This window comes from Oncorhynchus keta, chromosome 28 (genome assembly GCF_023373465.1).
Source record: "Oncorhynchus keta strain PuntledgeMale-10-30-2019 chromosome 28, Oket_V2, whole genome shotgun sequence".
Classification (NCBI taxonomy): Eukaryota; Metazoa; Chordata; class Actinopteri; order Salmoniformes; family Salmonidae; genus Oncorhynchus; species Oncorhynchus keta.
In genome coordinates this window covers 48,809,470-48,827,658 of record NC_068448.1, presented here as the reverse complement: position 1 = coordinate 48,827,658, position 18,189 = coordinate 48,809,470, and the positions used below count along the sequence as shown (strand labels likewise).

Below are 18,189 nucleotides of genomic sequence, written 5' to 3'. Positions count from 1 at the left end.
GAAAAGAAGGAAGCCTGTACCGAATAGAAATAGTCCAAAACCATGCATCCTGTTTGCAACAAGGCACTAAAGTAATTCTGCAAAAAATGTGGCAAAGTAATTCACTTTTTGTCCTGAATACAAAGTGTTATGTTTGGGGCAAATCCAATACAACACAATACTGACTACCACACTCCATATTTTCAAGCATAATGATGGCTGCATCATGTTATGGGTATGCTTGTAATCGTTAAGGACTGGGCAGTTTTTCAGGATAAAGAAGAAACGGAATGGAGCTAAGCATAGGCAAAATCCCAGAGGAAAACCTGGTTCAGTCTGCTCTCCACAGTGATTGTTCCTGACATAAATCTGACATAACTCTATGGCAATACCTGAAATTGGTTGTCTAGCAATGATCAACAACCAATTTGACAGAGCTTGAAGAACAAATAAAAAAATGTACTCACATCTGTAATCGCTGCCAAAGTTGATTCTAACATGTATTGACTCAGGGGGTTGAATGCTTATTCATCTAATCAAGATATACAGTATTAGTACTTTTTTAGAAAAGTACCAATTTTTCTTCCACTTTTACATTAGAGTATTTTGTGTAGGTCGTTGACAAAAAAAATCTAATTAAATTCATTTTAATCCCACTTTGTAACACAACGAAATGTGGAAAAAGTCAAAGGATGTGAATACATTCTGAAGGCACTGTATAACATGAATTTAGTTAATGGAACTCTGCAATTACGCTCGCAGCGTACCCTGAAGGTATACTGCTAGGGGTTAATGCCCAGAAGGCTTAGATATGCTAAGAGAGACGATTTAACCCCTTAAAGGCAGGGAAGGATGCGTGGGTGGGCGAGCTAGGTGTGTGTGTCTTGGTGAGGAGGTTTGCATCCCAAATGGCACCCTGTTACCTATATAGCGCACTACTTATGACGAGGGGCCCTGGTCAAAAGTAATTCACTATATAGGGAATAGGGTGAAATTTGGGACAAGAGTAGTGCACTAAATAGGAAAAAAGGGTGCCATTTGAGATGCAGGCTGTGGTCTTACCCCCGATAAAGAAGGGCTCTCTGTCCTGGGGGGCGGGGGGAGGCTGGTTCCTCCAGGGCTCCATGTGATGCGGGGGCCTCTGGCCAAAATTACCAGGCATGTGCTGCTGCTGGAAGTCCCCTGATCCCTGTGAGGGGGAGAGGTGCACACACACTCATACATTGAATTCCACATTGGGAACCACAGTAATCACAAACTAATTAAAACTAATGAAAAGGGTGCATTTCGGGTAACAATATTATACTACAAAGGGAGCGAGTGCTCGGAATTGATTCTCATTAGGCACAATGTTGACTTTGGTAAAAATGTATCAATGTTTACACCATTTTGTGAGAAATACCATTGAGAATAAGTGAGAGTAAACCTCTAAATTCACTAGTGTTCATTGGCATCCTAAGCATCATGACAAAAAAATCTGCCATCTTGGCCAGGAAAACATTCATTTGAGAAACGGCTAAAAAAATCGTAAACAATCGTATAACACAATGGATCTCTGGTAAACCTGCACTAAAGCCTGCATAGAACTTTGTTGACGGGACCTGCTCGCGTTTCGGGAACATGGACGGCAGAGCATATTGGGCTTGTGTTAGATCAGTGCTAATTTCTTTGTTTCATCTACCCATTGTGTATGTACAACAGCTTTCCACACAGCACAAAATCCCCCCACAGTGCTCTGTCTAGTCTACCTTCAAGGAAAAGCAGCAGATAACGATCCCATAATCCCTACTCGGAATAAGATCCCCAACCCCCACCCCCCCCTCCCCTCCCCCACCCATAGCCGGTCTCTCTTTTATTCGCTTAAACATCCGTCTCTGTTGACAAATTAACCTTCAACTCAAAACGTGGCAATTCCACAACTGGGTTGCTTAGGCCTCCATCCTCCTCGCTCCTTTGTAAATTACTTAAAATGCTATCTAGGCTTAATCCACCTTGATTCGCCGGTAGACTGCCGGCATTTAGAAATGGATAGAGGAGCGTTTTGAATGCTGGAAGGGAGAGAGAGTCGCCAAAGTTGCTTAACAGAAAGTTAATCAACGGGGCTTAACGAAGCAGAGGACGAGAGGGAGCGGATCATATTGTTAGTTTGGACATTATCACTCTGTTCCAAAGGTCAGTCCCGTTTGCACAATGGAGACTCGGTTGCCTACATAATACCTCTGGAAATTTGTATGAATTTGATAACGCGGCTCATCCGCACTGAGTGCTAATCCTTGATAAACAGGCTGAGAGGTGCTCAATGTGTAACTGATGCTGCAGATATCCCTCTCGGAAAGAGGAGGGCTAGCTAAAACAAACGTCATACAATGGACCGGGTCATATGTCAAACCATTCACTGAGAAATGGAAATGAAGAGGATTAGAAGTGGCATTTGTTTTGGTCGGTCCCTCTTTGGACATATTGTCTTGTACAAATTTCACATTGTTGCCACTGTTTATGGAGGAATTTCACATGTAAAGGACAATGGTACTGTTGACCAATGAGACTAAAAGATATGTTAGACAAGTGCCTCCACCATCAGAAAGAAATTTGCCCTGATGTGACTTCAATGTCACCTTTTAATGTCATCTTTGTAGCTTGGACAATGTGGAACCTAGGCTACTTTTATGTTTTCAATATCTAACCTGATGATATTACAACATATTCACATTTGGAACAAATGGCAAAATATATTATATTTTAACCAACAGTCCCTTGATATGCTGGATAATATTTTATGCTAGACTCAAGAAATGTACATTTGGGCCAAATTACAAACCTAAAAATGTATTCTTGACTAGCAGTTTCTATCGCCATAGCCCCTAATTAGCTCTTAATTGGAACCTCAGATTAATATTTCATAATACATTTTCCAAATGTTTTATAGAATGATATTACATATTGGGGGGGTAATGTATGATAATCATCCATAATCTGCTGCCCAGTGGTAAATGGATGTTGCTGGGTGTTTTGTCACCTGCATTTCAAATCGTGTCCCTGGCAACAGCAGCCTAAATGTGAATGACAGCTGGGGAATCCAACACTATGCTAGGCATCAGCCCAGCCTCTACCTCCAACTCTGATAATTGTGAAAAACAGCTCTGCTACACACTGGAGCCTCTCTGCTATCAACGTACACCACAATCACAGACAGGAAAGGAGACGAGGACGATTGTTGTTTGAAAAACACCAAAATTGTACTCAGACTCTAAACGCGAGATCCTGGCTCATTTGTTAACAAGGTTTATAAGTACACCTTTCGCCAAATGCAATTGGATGCATCCATTTGTCAATGTCTGATTTGCATTAATCCATATAAAACGCTCTTCCCGAGAAGGTGTCAGTCAGCACCAGTGCCACCTGATGCCTGGGCATCAATTAGCTTGACACCCTGTTCTCTACATCAGTGGTTCTCAAACCTCTCCTCGGAGACCCCCAGTCCTTACCACCCCTACCTTGTCACAACACAACTGTTTGGCTCAAACACATTAAGAAGGAAAGAAATTCCACAAATGAACTTTTAACAAGGCACACCTGTTCATTGAAATGGCTTCCAGGTGACTACCTCATGAAGCTGGTTGAGAGAATGCCAAGAGTGTGCAAAGCTGTCATCAAGACAAAGGGTGGCTACTTTGAAGAATCTAAAATATATTTTTATTTGTTTAACACTTTTTGGGTTACTACATGATTCCATGTGTTATTTCATAGTTTTGATCTCTTCACTGTTATTCTACAATGTAGAAAATTGTAAAAATAAAGAAAAACCCTTGAAGGAGTAGGTGTGTCCAAACTTTTGACTAGTACTGTATTTCATTTAAAAAAAAGGTTCTCTAAATATGCGTTATATACAATGAAAGGTTAAATACACTGCATTTCAAACAGTCAGCAATAATCGAATGAATTCAGGACTTGTGAAGTTATACCTAGGCTAAATATACATATTCCACAACCATAAGACCCACTAATAAATAATTACAATATTTCATGAAAATAGTTACTTGCTTTTTTTTGTTGCAATAATACTGGATCTTGCTTTCAAGTCCATCTATGAAAAGGACCTTTTTTGTTCCAAATATAACCATGCATAATGCGCATTTACCAATAATGACTTCTTGTAGCAGGTATTAGGCTATAGAAAATGAACACAGGTCTCATCAACAACCTCTCAAGCCCACGTGCTAGTGATTAGCCAGCTAATCTTTATATTTCAAGTTTAGCCAACTTGGATCTATTTGCTTGCTAACAAGGTTGAACAGTTGAATTGTTATGAACACACACTTCTGTCCATCTCCAACTGTTTTAAAAGCCTGTTAGCCTGTGCACTTTGTTCAGATGCTGAAATCAAGTGGCCTAACTTATTTCTCAGAACGACAAAGAGTTGCCAATTCCTTATATGATTGTGTTGATGCTAATTGCACATTTACAAAACACAGACTAGACAGCTAGTATAAGAGTCTATGGCTAAAATGCTGCTAACGTACCAATTCCACATGCGACAAACTGAGCATTCATTTTCCAGAATCGATGTTCAATGATACTCTCGTTTTAGTAGTGCCTGCTATGCGCGCAATTTGAGTAGATGAGACATGAAAAGGGTGAAAGGTTAACTTAGTCCGAATGTGTTATGGTGTCCATATTACCGATTATTTTGGACCAAACCTCAAATGCAAATAGCGAGTTGAAACCGCTTGCCTGAGAGGAAGATGTGATCTCAACTTTGCTGGCATGAGAGTCAGAGGGAGGGGCTTGGTGTGTGTGTAAACCATAGAGGAAGAGGCTAAGGGAGAGGTTTCAGTCTCGCTAAAAATCTGTCCAAAATAAGACCAATGTATTTCTATGGGATTATTTTGGACCAAAGCTTGTCGCCTGCCTTCCGGCCTTTGAGACAACGACTCCCATTGTTAGGGCGGTGACTTACATTTCTTAATTATATACAGATCTATGGTGTAAATTGGGAAGGTACACACAGCACAGAGGCACGAAGGAGAGGAGACCAAAAATACAACATGAGAACAAGCTGACAAACACTCATAAAAATGAAAAATAACAAAACCTCAAAACCTTCTTGCAATAGAGGCATTTGGAATATCGCGCAAAAAACATACATTTGAATTAATCTGATATAATCGCCCAGCACTAATGCAACCTGAGTAACTTGAGGCACAGTTGGCTGCCTGGCCAATTCACTTCCCCGCCAGTCCTGTAATCACTTTAAAGACATAACTTTCTCTGTAATGAGTTCTATGTTACTCTGGCTGCGTTTAGACAGGCAGCCCAATTCTAATATTTTTCTTCATGAATTGGTCTTTTGACCGATCACATCAGATCTTTTTCAGATCTGATTGGTTAAAAGATCAGATTTCAGGTGCCTGTCTAAAGGTAGCCTCAGAGGTTCTTCACTGACTCCAGTTTCCAGTTTCCTTTTTTAAACTAACTGAATACCTATTTATCCCTTAGTATTAAACCAAAATTATGCTATTGGGTTGTTTTTCTAATTCAAAACAGCCTTCTAAAGGTCTGTTCTACTTTGTGCCGCAAAATTTCCCTAAAAAGTAGTATTTTCACTGGTGGTAGTGGGCTGTATCCCGGGCTGTATCCTGGACTGTGACCCTAATGTTACCCTATCCCCAAAATTAGTCCACTATGTAGGGAAAAGGGTGCCATTTGGGACATGCCCCTGATTTCAGGATTCCATTGTGAAGCCAACCACATGGTTTGAGCCCTAGCACATCCATAAAGAGTGCTAACTAATTTAAGCCTCAGCTACCACAGCCCTCCAAGAAGGCCAGCCACGGCCAAAAGCCCCTATCAACCATTTCCAGTTGTGCAGACAGACTCGGTATGAGTGTTTACAGATTTGCTCCAACAGTATTTGGACCAGAGCGGGTATCTAATTGCGATAATGATATTTCCCTCACAGAGGCCCAGCGCTAACCGTGTGATGGGGGAGTGTGTGTAGGAGCAGCTGCTACTCACAGGGAACCTCTGAGGACTCGCAGCAGGTCTGGGCTGGCTCTGGGCAGGAGGCATCAAGGGCACTGCAATCAGAGAGAGAGAAGGAGTGGTGGTGGGGGGGAGCAAATGATGTATATGGGGCAGAGAGACCAAAGGAGGAGGGGTCAAGAGAGAAATGAGAAGAGGAAGAGAGAACGCAGGGGTGGGGAGAAGGAAGGTTAGTCCATTAGGCACCTCTGTGTGTACTAAAGGCTGATTCACAGGCACGCATCTTACATTTCACCTCCGAGATGGGCTCACATTTATACACAGCTGGACAGAGGCAAAAAGGAATGAACGAACATAGTGAAGCATTGCGGTTGAAGTTGTTTAATGGACAAGGAGGATGGGTACTTTTGGCTCTGAAAGAGGCCATTTCATCACACAGTATGAGGCTATTTGACTTCAGTAAATACTCCACGCATCTTCAATTCATAAATCAGTTTGAGTTGCAACTGGTAATGGCAATTCATTTTCCACAGGAATTGAAAAGGACAATTCGTTGCAAATATGGGTTAAGGGACATATGCCAACCTCTGGTAAACACTCCCGTTATCCTGTCCACCCCCCTCCCCTCAAAACACACACCGACTGTCTATCTCTGTTACACACACCCCTAGTCATGACTGAAGGCAATCCCTGATCTTTTCACACACAGAGACCCACACACACAAACACCGCACCAACACATTTCAGTCTGGACAGACAGGGAAGATAAACCAAACTCAAGGAATGGAATGGAGATACCGCCAAAAAACGACAAGTAAATAAACCTATTACTGGCTGAAAGCCCTATTCACTTGTCACTCAACCCAAACAACAACATGACATTCTAATCCAGACACTTTTCAAAGCAGTGCACGGATAACTGCCAACCATACGGCAACGTACGCCTTTGCTTAGAGGTAAATATTCAAAACATTCAATGGAGGTGCTATCCTTACAATAAGTCCAAAACGTAAAGAAAAAGGACCCCGTGGGCCACTCAAATGACACACTATTCCCTAAATAAAGAACTACTTTTGACCTGGGCCCAAAGGGAATATAAGGTGCCATTTATGACAACATCAAAAGTAATGCACTATATAGGGAATAGGCTGCTACTTGGAACGCAAGTGCAGACCTACCTTGTGCAGGGGAGGACGCTGGGCCCCTGAAATGGGGATTGATGTGGATGTTCTTGGGTTGCTGCTGCTGCTGCTGCTGTTGCTGGTGGGGGTGGTTGTGTGAAGGAGGGGGACTCATCATGCGGGGAGGCGGGTCCATCTGGGGCCTGACTGGTGCCCCGTGTGAGGAGGGAGAGCTACGGTGGGCCATGTGCTGGGGGATGAGGGGTTGCAGGGGCTGCTGGGCCAGCGAGCCCCCACTGTGCTCCTGGAAAAGAGGCCCTCGGGGGCCACCGGGGCCACCCTGGCGATGGTGCTGCTGATGATGAGTTTGGTGGTGAGGGGGAGGCATTCTGGCAGGAGACTGCTAATTGGAAAGAGAGAGAGAGAGAGAGAGAGAGTAATGGAGAGTGGGGGAGATAGAGGGAAGACCAATACAACAAGTCAGATGTGTTGAGTATACAAAACATTACGAACACTTGCTCTTTCCATGACAGACTGACCAGGTGAAAGCTTTGATCCCTTATTAGTGTCCCTTGTTAAATCCACCTCAATCAATGTAGATGAAGGGGAGGAGACAGCTTAAATAAGGATTTTTAAGCCTTGAGACAATTGAGACATAGATTGTATATGTGTGCCATTCAGAGGGTGAATGGGCAAGACAAAATATTTTAAGTGCCTTTGAACAGGGTATGGTAGCAGACTGGTGGGCTTTTCCCACTCAACAGTTTCCCGTGTGTATCAAGAATAGTCCACCACCCAAAGGATATCCTGCCAACTTGACACAACTGCGGGAAGCATTGGAGTCTACATGGGCCAGTATCCCTGTGGAACGCTTTCCACACCTTGTAGAGTCCATGCCCCAATGCTTTGAGGCGGTTTTGAGGGGTGGGGGGTGGGGAGGGGTGTATTGCTCAGTAAATTAGTTAAATAAAGACACCATTAATCCTTCACCAAGACCTATATGTTAACTTTAGCTCCTATTCAATTACCTGTTGGCCAGTCATATATCAATTCTAAACCAAGTTAAGATATTTTCAAAGATTTTCACTGTGAGTGCCATAGAACAAATCTACAGGCAAAACCCCTCCAGTCATTCCCCATATCATTGGAAATTTCAATGATTGACCACCATCGGCTTCTTTTGTCGGTTCAAAGTTACATCGCCACTAACACGAATGCATGAATGTCAGTTGAGCGTTCCCATACCTCTTAAAGAAGCATGTTTAAAAGGATTTTCATTTTTCATTTCATAGAGAGATATATGACAAAACACCTTGAGTGATTCAAACAACGCTGTTTCGGACGTGAGTTTTGTCTGATCGATTCTTTTGTCCGGATCTTTCAGGAAAAACTGACATCTGCTATGTAACTGAGAGTCTCCTCATTGAAACATCACTTCAAAGGTAAATTATTTTATTTGATCCCTTTGCTGGTTTTTGTGAATGTTGCGTGCTAAATGCTCTACTTCACTATCACCACTCTTACACAAATTATTGATTTTCTCTGGTTCTAAAGCATATTTTGAAAATCAGGCTTGTTAAGAAAAGGATAAGCTCTATTTATTTCATTTCATTTGCAATTTTCAGAAATGGTTGCGTTATGGTAATGAGCTTGAGGCTTAATAAAGGGGGCGGATCAAAGCTGAATCAATGTCTATATTGATAGTATTCGGCATAACAAATGCAATAGCATAGTATTACATTACTCTAAAGGCGTCTGTATACATAGGTTCGGTTTGCTCCTAGCCACCACGGCTAGGCAACGCAAACGTCTGTGCTCGCATACTCCCTAAAGACCTTCAATAAAAGCGGCAATATTAATGTTGTTCATCCCTCTTGAGCAACCGTAACAACATACGGAGTAACACTTCCTCAAAATAGCCCAAATTAATCTAAAATAAATCAAGAAATCAGTCATTTAATTTTGACATTTTTCACTGAGGAGGTCTTAGTCAAGCAATTTTTCATCTAGCTAAGCTGTTTGGTGCAGTTCTTCTCAAGTGAAACAAGTCGCATGAAAACTAGTAGTGCACTGTAGACGGTAGGGCCTAACGGCTGCTGTGCTCTCTCGTCTCTCTCGTTGAAAGACAGCAAACACTTCATTGAAAACTCCTGTCCATAGTTCCCACCCCAACTTTTGACCAATCACCAACGAATGGGCGAAGACTTTGTCTACGGACTTACAGACTTGCCTCAAGAAAAAAAGTTGCGAGAACAGCTCCCTAAAACACTGCCGAACACCAAAACGAACAAAAACCTGACAAAATATGTGCTAACTGTTTCAACTGGGAAGCATGCGACAAGCTTAAGACAAAAACACCACCGCTTTTTTTTCACTCATGTGACTCAACAGCGCACGCCACTAGACAAAATACACAAGTTGGCTATGCTGCAATTTGTTAACACCGTCTGTTCTAATATTCGCTCGCTATACATAATTCAAAAACAACACTGTGGGCAACTTCAAAACACTGTACAAACGCAAGAAAATCTAAATGCCTATCCTCATGAAACTGATTGAGAACAAATGGTTTGAATGCAGATGCTGCATGGGCGTTTCACTGTTAAAGAATTATCATTCACGATTGACAGTGAGAAATGTGAAGGGAAGGAGGCCGCAAAATGTGTGCGTAAAGTATAAAAACGTGTGCAGAAGCTTTGGGATTTTTTAATTCCGGGAAGAAGAAAAAAATGTCTGGGAAAAAGTCTTATCTGCAGACGTGGCGTGGCCTATGCAGAAATGACATCCAATGGATGAACAACTTAGATTAATGGATTATATGCTTCAAAATATATCTAATAAAAGGCCACGAGAAACTAAATCCTACGCAAAGAACTAAATTAATTTAATATAATTCTGTCTAAATGGACTTACCGCCAACGTTTTTGGTATAATCCATATATCAACATTGATAAGGGGAGCAGAGAAGCGGAATAGTTGACTTTGTTCACGCACAAGTGATCACGGTTTCAATAGGCCATGGAGAGAACGGCATATTTGCGAACAATCACAAGAAGCCTTCATGGCTGTGCCTTATTAGTTTTGCAGGTAAACATTAGGGCCGGGACGATAGCAGTACCACAATATTTTTTCCTTGGCAAAAATGAAAACATGAAGCAAACCTTTTGCATTGTGTCGGTTCATTTTGTTAAGATTTACCTGCATGCCCATATGCAGTGGCATCATTGGGAGCCGCTGGTCATTCATTCGTCCTCTTCCTCCACCAAAGTCTCCCATCCCGAATCCGGAGAACCCCCCCCGTCCTCCTCGTCCTCTGAATCCTCCTCTCTCTCCTCCTCTTCCTCCTCGGCCCCCAAAGCGGCCCTGCTTCCTCTGGCGCTCCTTCTCCTCAAACTCCATCAGGTCGGCTTTGGCCTCTTCAGAGAGCTCTGGTGGGCAAAACACATCAGGAAGTGAGCATTACAACATTCAGGGGTAATTTCCCAGACACAGATTTAAGCCTTGTCCTAGACTAAAAAGCATTTCATATGAAGAATCTCCATTGAGCATGGTTATTATTCTAAGACTAGGCTAAAAACTATGTCTGTGAAACCAGCCCTCAAATACAGCCCATACATGCTCAAAATACATGCTCAAGATGGATTTGTTGAGCATTTTCTTTTGATCCATGTTGTGTAAATACATTTTAGAGTTAAGCTTGAAATGCTCTTCAACCTTAACCAAGTCAACCAAACAAAGCCCAAACCTCTTACTTATTACAGTTAACAAATACGAAGCAAAAATAAATTGACATTTGAATTAAGAGTTTCCTGAGTGCAAGGTTGTAATTAAATGTACCTAATGTTTCAGGAATGTTTCTTCTTTTGTTTGCTGCATCTGCCAGCCGCACAATGCCAGACGTGACGTCTTTGCGCTCTGTTTTGAAACGCAACCGACCGGACTGTCCATCGTCGTCTTCCTCCTCATCCTCGTCTTCCTCCTCCTTCACTTCTTCCTCTGGCTCTGGTTCATTTTCAGCCTTTGGAAATATAGGGACCATCTTAGTCATAAATTATGAACAACCAATCAGATATATGGACAGTGTTCATCTTGTAAGCCTACAAACTGCAACCATGAACATACGAGATGTTGATTTCACATCACAAAAGATGCAGGCCTTCGGCATGGTTTAAACCATTAGAATTAGCTACGCACACATTATTGATCATTTGCACATGTTTTTACCTAGGCAACTCCAAAATCGCCACACAGCTAGTGTCAATCAGCACAACAGCCATTGACTCAATGCAACACATCAGACAAAAAGGGTCTCTGAATATTAATGTCTGCGTCCCAAATGTACCTTATTTCCTATATAGTGCATTACTTTTGACCTGAAACTCTAAGTAGTTCCTTATATAGGAATATATAGGGAATAGGGTGCCGCCTGAGACATAGCCAGTGAATGAGGGAGACTCATTCTGTTCACACCTCCTCTGCGAGCTGAGAGTCTTCCCCTTCTTCCCCCTCCGGTGCTTCCTGTTGCTCTGCCTGCTCCCCTAGATGCTCCGGTTGTTCTCCATCTCTGTAGCTTGCCGTGTAATCATCCACCTACAACAACATGGAGATTCAGAATCCATATTCTAAATACTAGTCAGTCATCAACACAGTGCCTTCAGAAAGTATTCGTAACCCTTGACTTACTCAACAGCCTGAATATCAAAATGGGAATCAAATGTATTTTTTTTCTTACCCATCTACCCACAATACCTCAAACAGGTTTTTTTTTTTTTTTTTTTTACATTTTAGCTCAATACCGCAAACATGTTGTTGTTTTTTTACATTTTAGCTCATTTATAAAACATTTTATACAGAAATATCTCATTCACATAAGTATTCACACCCGAGTCAATACTTTGCAGAAGCACCTTTGGCGCTGATTACAGCTTTGGGTCAGTCATCTTGGGTATGTCTGGATAAGGCTTTGCACATCTGGATTTGGGGATTTTTCCCCATCCTTCCTTGCAGATATTCTCTCGTAAGTTAAATCAGTCAGTAGAACGTCCTCTTTAGTGTCTTAAGTTTTCATAACTGTGACCTTAATTGCCTACCGTCTGTAAGCTATGTGTCTTAACGACCTTTCCACAGGTGCATGTTCATTAATTGTTTATGGTTCATTGAACAAGCATGGGAAACGGTGTTTAAACCCTTTACAATGAAGATCTGTGAAGTTATTTGGATTTTATGAATTATCTTTGAAAGACGGGATGGGTTTTTTTCTGAGTTGATATGCCTCATCACAAGAGATCTACGGACAGTTCCTTGGACTTCGCTGTCAACTGTGGGATCTTATATAGACACATGTGTTCATTTCTAAATCATGTCCAAACAATGGTATTGACAATGCATGGACTCCAATCAAGTTGTATTGACATTTTAAGTATGATCAAAGGAAATTGGATGCACTTGAGCTCAATTTGGAGTATCATATCAAAAGGGGTGTGAATACTTATGTAATCGGATATTTCTATATATAATTTCCAAAAATTTGCCAACATTTCTAAAAACATGTTTTCACTTCGTCATTATGGGGTATTGTGTGTAGATGGGTGAACAACAAGTATATTTCATCCATTTTGAATTCAGGTTGAAACACAACAAAATGTGGACTAAGTTAAGGGGTATGAATATTTTCTGAAGGCACTGTAGATGAAGTATATTCCTTCTTTCTCCCACCCTTGTATTGGCTCATGTTTACTATTACTATTAATATTAGGAGGATAGTATTACACTGGCTTAAGATTACAGCCTTTGTGGGTTTAGGATAACTATATCCCCATGGAACTGATGTCTAAAGGAATAACGGTAGAGCCAAAAATACTGCAGTGTTTCCCTTCAATGAAAATATTAACTGCGAGTATAAAGGGGAAAACATTGAAATGTTGTGATGGGGGTTAGCAGGGGGGTTAGAAAGGGGGAGCCTCTTTTGAATTACCATAACAGTGGGAGCAGGCTTCATTACTATTCCTGACGGCATTTGAAATTCAATGAGATGTAAATGTTTGACATGATATACAGAAATGCAGGGGGGGGGACACACTCTCCAAATCAGTGATGGTGAAAATATCATTGAGCTAACTACTGACTACTGCACAAATCGCTGCTTTATTACACTTTAGAAGATCATGACTCAATGCCATGCAGGAACATCACACACACGATACAACAGTTGTATGGTTCCGAAACCTGTGATTGCGGTAAAAAAAAAATAATGTCAACACTAAAGGCCTTCCAACTCATCTTTGATATACCACGTGGTCGCAATTCGCGTAGTTACACTATTTTCAAAGCATATTTCCATTGAGAAGCCACTAGGTGCTTCATAACTGTCAAAAGAGGTCAGTGTGTAGGTCGCAGGCCTGTGTTTGGTGTTCTGCACCATTAACCTGCCAACCCAACACATAATATTGCAGACAAATACCCTTGGCAGCAGAAGGATAGACAGACTGACTGCCCCGAAGGGACAGAAAGGGCTTAATCCTTTAAACTGTTCCACATATTACCTCTGAATAGCACTGCAAACAGAAGTGTTTAAGCCCAGACAGTCAAGTCACCTTGTAAACATAGTTATTACACACAAAAACACAACTGTGCAATACGCACTCATTGGGGTTTTTCAAAGTAAGTATGAAGTAAAACCGTGCAACCCTACTAAGGTTAAAGGCTTAATTTTCAGTGTGGAGAAAGTAATACGTCTTTGTCAGACAGGTGTCAAGCGTCGTCACACCTTGGTAAATCGGGCCATTACAGACATCACACATTAATCTAGTCTTATCTTCATCCCCTCTTCACTTCGAGGTTTGGGAAATAAATAAACGGGGAAAATCGCATCAATCATTTCAGGACTGTATGGGGTGTCGGGTTGTCCCTAGGAAGGTCAATAATCTTTTCACCTATGTGAGAGTTTATCAGATGGAGTCGAGAGCCCGAGATAAAAGCCCCTCGCGTAAACCTCCACCGATTGGCAGCGCGTCTTCCTCGCACAAAGCGGCTCTTTAACCGGACAAAGATACAGGGCCCAAGGTCACAATGGCACCGGGCGTCACAGCCGACAGACACCAGAGCATTACCTACCTACCGCCAAACAAGCTGTCAACACCAACTTTGTCAGCGAAAGGAGAAATCAACTGGCGGAGAGTGATAATGAATCTAATCCCCCCCCACACCCCTACCCAACATGCATCCCCTTTAGCGCCCCCTGAATAGATTTGATATGTGCCCCCTGAAACCCAAGACGGGGAAATCAACGTTATCTTTTCAAGATACAATGGAGTAAGACAGAAGGAGGGGAGATGGGGGGGTGACTCACTTGAAATTCATCGTCTAGAGGCTCATTGATTTGAATGTCTAACACTTCGTCCTGGTAAATCCCGTCGCCTTCGGCCTGTTCTCTTGAGTATTCCATTTGGCCGTCTGGCATCTCCATGTCATTGGGCTGGCTGTACTCATCCACGTACTCTCCCCCCTCCTGCTGGTAGCCCCTCTCTACATCTCCTAGGTCATCTGTGTAGTCTACGGGGTTCACCTGCTGGTCAAATTCGCCTAGAGTAGCATTGAGGCTAATGCCCTGGCCGCTGAAAGGCAAAAACACACAATTATATAGGGTGTTCACTCAATGCTGTACAATGTAGAGAAAAACAGGGCAATTCAAGAAAGTGCTACGAAATTAATGTCAAAACGTAGTTTTCTTTATAAATGACATAGAATGACTCATTAGATTGATTGTTCTCTACAGTGTTGATGAAGGTTAATTTGCAGTGAACGTTGCTAGTTTAGAATGCGCCCCTCTTGGTTGCATCTCTTCCATATTTGGTGTTGTGAGGTGGTTTTATTTGGAGGTGTTTCCACTGCTTGGACCAATATAAAAATCAACTTGATACCTTTGTCATTTTCACCTCCAGATCCTTGGCTTTCATTGCCTATATTGGAGATCAATCTACGCTGAGAGGGGCCATTTCTATGGCATTTTAAAGGGAAAGACTCAAGAAATACACAATGAAAACAGGAACAGATCGTCATCACGGAGGGTGGATAATGAAATTCAGTCTGTTTTGTAAAGAAATACATATTTAGTCCCTATTTGTTTTGTGTTCAGCAGATTTCAGGGGGTCGTTGTTTCCACTCACGAACCTGCAGCCACTAGTTAGCTTATCAGTTGACGTTCAAAGTTAGAGCCGTTCTGCCGCGGACAGCGACACAGAGTTCTATTGAGTAGTTACCACTTTTTGATCATGCCTGTGATAACATTCCATTCACTCTAAACATGCTACATTCTCAGAGTAAATTGTGTGTAACCATATATGGTAGAGACATGGGGTTTGGACCATTGTTTTTCTGACAGAATTTTCAAATTGTGTGGACATATTTGTATAAACCTTAAATGCATTAATCCTTTTATGGGGGAACACCATAAATTATAAACTAAGGAGACTGCAGCTCAGAAATTGTAACGTAAAGTGTCTACAGATTAAGTTTGGAAATGCAATCAGCACAATCAGACCACGTCGATACAAATTAACTTACATGTTTTGATCTTCGTCATCGCTTTGCAGAAGGTCGTCGTTCAATTCCTCATCTGACACTTCTGAGGGATTCTAAAATCAAGAAAAACAACCCAGAACAGATCAGTATGTTCTAGCTCATGTTATTCATTCCTTGCAAGCCAAGGCTTTGGATGGCAAGGTCGACTATAGTACAACTACTGAATATCAACCAAAAGTGAAGTGTTCTTTCATTTCTACAAACCACATCAGATTGAAAGTGTAGGCCTACGTATGATCGAATCAGATTGCTAATCTCACATATTTTAGGTAAATACTTGAGAATGAATAAAATAGTTCAAATAAACATGGGGATCTCCTTCAGTCCAAAAGGATGCTTTATTCTCATGTGGTGAAGGCAATCTGGGCAGGTTAAGTGTGTTCTCACATAAAGTCCTCTTTAAATAAATAAAAATTAAAACTCTGTTCTCTTTGTATTCACACTGCCCTTGCCTTTGAATGAGGACGCAACTCTTTTGCCAGTTCATTTCACCAATTTTGTGGTCCGAGTTGCTATGTTTAGAAAGGAACCAAGATATTTGTCCAACATTCACTCAGAGCACTCTGGGACAAGCCATTTCATAAGAATATGTTATTGGACAGCTAGATATACCTACTTACATTTGGGAAGCGAATAGATTGAATTTAGTAAAAAAGTTGCGACAACAATTTTAATCAGAAGAACAACTGCAGATCAAACAATGTTGTAATTGAAAATTGTACACCCAATGTAGGCTACTGCCCTTTAAAGAGCTAGAAAGGACTTTGTACCCTGTTGTGAATCTCACCAAATATGTTGTCTTCTCACACTATTCAAACCCAACAACCGAATAAACAGTTTATGAAGCTAAAGATCACATATTGCTAACAAATAATCTGAAGTAAATCCTCCACACATAGGTTATTTTGGAAATACACTATATATACACACACACAAAAGTATGTGGACACCCCTTCAAATGAGTGGATTCAGCTATTTCAGCCACACCCGTTGCTGACAGGTGGATAAAATAGAGCACACTGCCATTTAATCTCCCTAGACAAACATTGGCAGTAGAATGGCCTTACTGAAGAGCTCATTGACTTTCAACGCAGCACCGTCCTAGGATACCACCTTTCCAACCAGTTAGATCTTCACATTTCTGCCCTGCAAGAGCTGCCCCAGTCAAATGAAAGTGCTGTTATTGTGAAGTGGAAACATCTAGGACCAACAATGGCTCAGCCTCGAAGTGGTAGGCCACACAAGCGCACAGAACGGAACTGCTGAGTGCTGAAGCGCGTAGCGAATAAAAATGGTTGTCCTCGGTTGCAACACTCACTACCAAGTTCCAAACTGCCCCTTGAAGCAACGTCAGGATCTTCATGAAATGGATTACCATAGCCGAGCAGCCACACACAAGCCTAAGATTACTATGCGCAATGCCAAGGATTGGATAAAGTGGTGTAAAGCTCACTGCCATTGGACTCTGGAGCAGTGGAAACGCGTTCTCGGAGTATTGAATCACGCTTCACCATCTGGCAGTCTGACGGACAAATCTGGCAGTCTGACGGGTTGGCAGATGCCAGAAGAATGGCACCTGCCCCAATACATAGTGCCAACTGCAAAGTTTGGTGGATGAGGAATAATGGTCTGGGGCTGTTTTTCATGGTTCGGGCTAAGCCCCTTAGTTCCAGTGAAGGGAAATAACGACACAGCATACAATGACATTATTGACGATTCTGTGCTTCCAACTTTGTGGCAGCAGTTTGGGGAAGTGCCTTTCCTGTTTCAGCATGACAATGCCCTCATGCACAAAGCAAGGAGCATTCAGAAATTGTTTGTTGAGATCGGTGAGGAAGAATTTGACTGGCCTGCACAGAGCCCTGACCTCAACCCTAGGGAACACCTTTGGGATGAATTGGAATGCAGACTGAAAGCCAGGCCTAATCACTTCACATCAGTCCCGACCTCACTAATGCTTGTGGCTGATTGGAAGCAAGTCCCCGCAGAAATGTTCCAACATCTAGTGGAAAACCTTCCCAGAAGAGTGGAGGCTGTTATAGCAGCAAAGGGGGTCCAAGCCCATTTTAATGCCAATTATTTTGGAATGACATGTTTGACGAGCAGGTGTCCACATACTTTTGGTCATGTAGTGTATTTGGTGAGAATCACAACATAGGGTACAAAATAAATTATAGCTCTTAAAAGAGCAGTTGCCTACACTGGGTGTACAATTTTCAATTACAGCATAATTTAATCTGCAGTTATTCTTCTGCTATCTATTCTGTTACCAATAATATTTCTGTTAATAGTATCTTCTGATTACAATTATTATGTCTCATCTTTTAACAAATGCAATCTATTAACTTCCAAAATTTAAGTAGCTTTATCTATCTGTCCAATAACACATTCTGATTAAATGGTTTGTCCCAGGGTGCATTGAGTGAATGTTAGGAAAATACATTTGTTTCTTTCTAAACATAGCAATGTTAATGCAAAGAGGACTCAGACCACAAAATGGGTGAAGTAAAATGGCAAAAGAGATTAT

At 41.7% G+C, this 18,189-nt stretch overlaps 1 protein-coding gene across 5 annotated transcripts in view; it reads right to left on the bottom strand.

The window, feature by feature from the left end:
• Positions 1 to 18,189, bottom strand: part of LOC118361527 (RNA-binding protein 33) — a 42,564-nt gene that overhangs the window by 15,347 nt on the left and 9,028 nt on the right. For 4 of the 5 annotated variants that reach the window (XM_035741536.2, XM_035741539.2, XM_035741538.2 and 1 more), the window contains exons 4-11: positions 15,645 to 15,715; positions 14,431 to 14,695; positions 11,553 to 11,672; positions 10,920 to 11,100; positions 10,281 to 10,510; positions 7,140 to 7,485; positions 5,995 to 6,056; positions 1,042 to 1,168 (exon numbers count right to left, since the gene is read on the bottom strand). In XM_035741536.2, coding sequence (XP_035597429.1) covers positions 1,042 to 1,168; positions 5,995 to 6,056; positions 7,140 to 7,485; positions 10,281 to 10,510; positions 10,920 to 11,100; positions 11,553 to 11,672; positions 14,431 to 14,695; positions 15,645 to 15,715 — 1,402 coding nt within the window. The remainder of the gene's footprint in view (positions 1 to 1,041; positions 1,169 to 5,994; positions 6,057 to 7,139; positions 7,486 to 10,280; positions 10,511 to 10,919; positions 11,101 to 11,552; positions 11,673 to 14,430; positions 14,696 to 15,644; positions 15,716 to 18,189) is intronic. The other variant, XM_035741537.2, reaches the window with a different exon arrangement.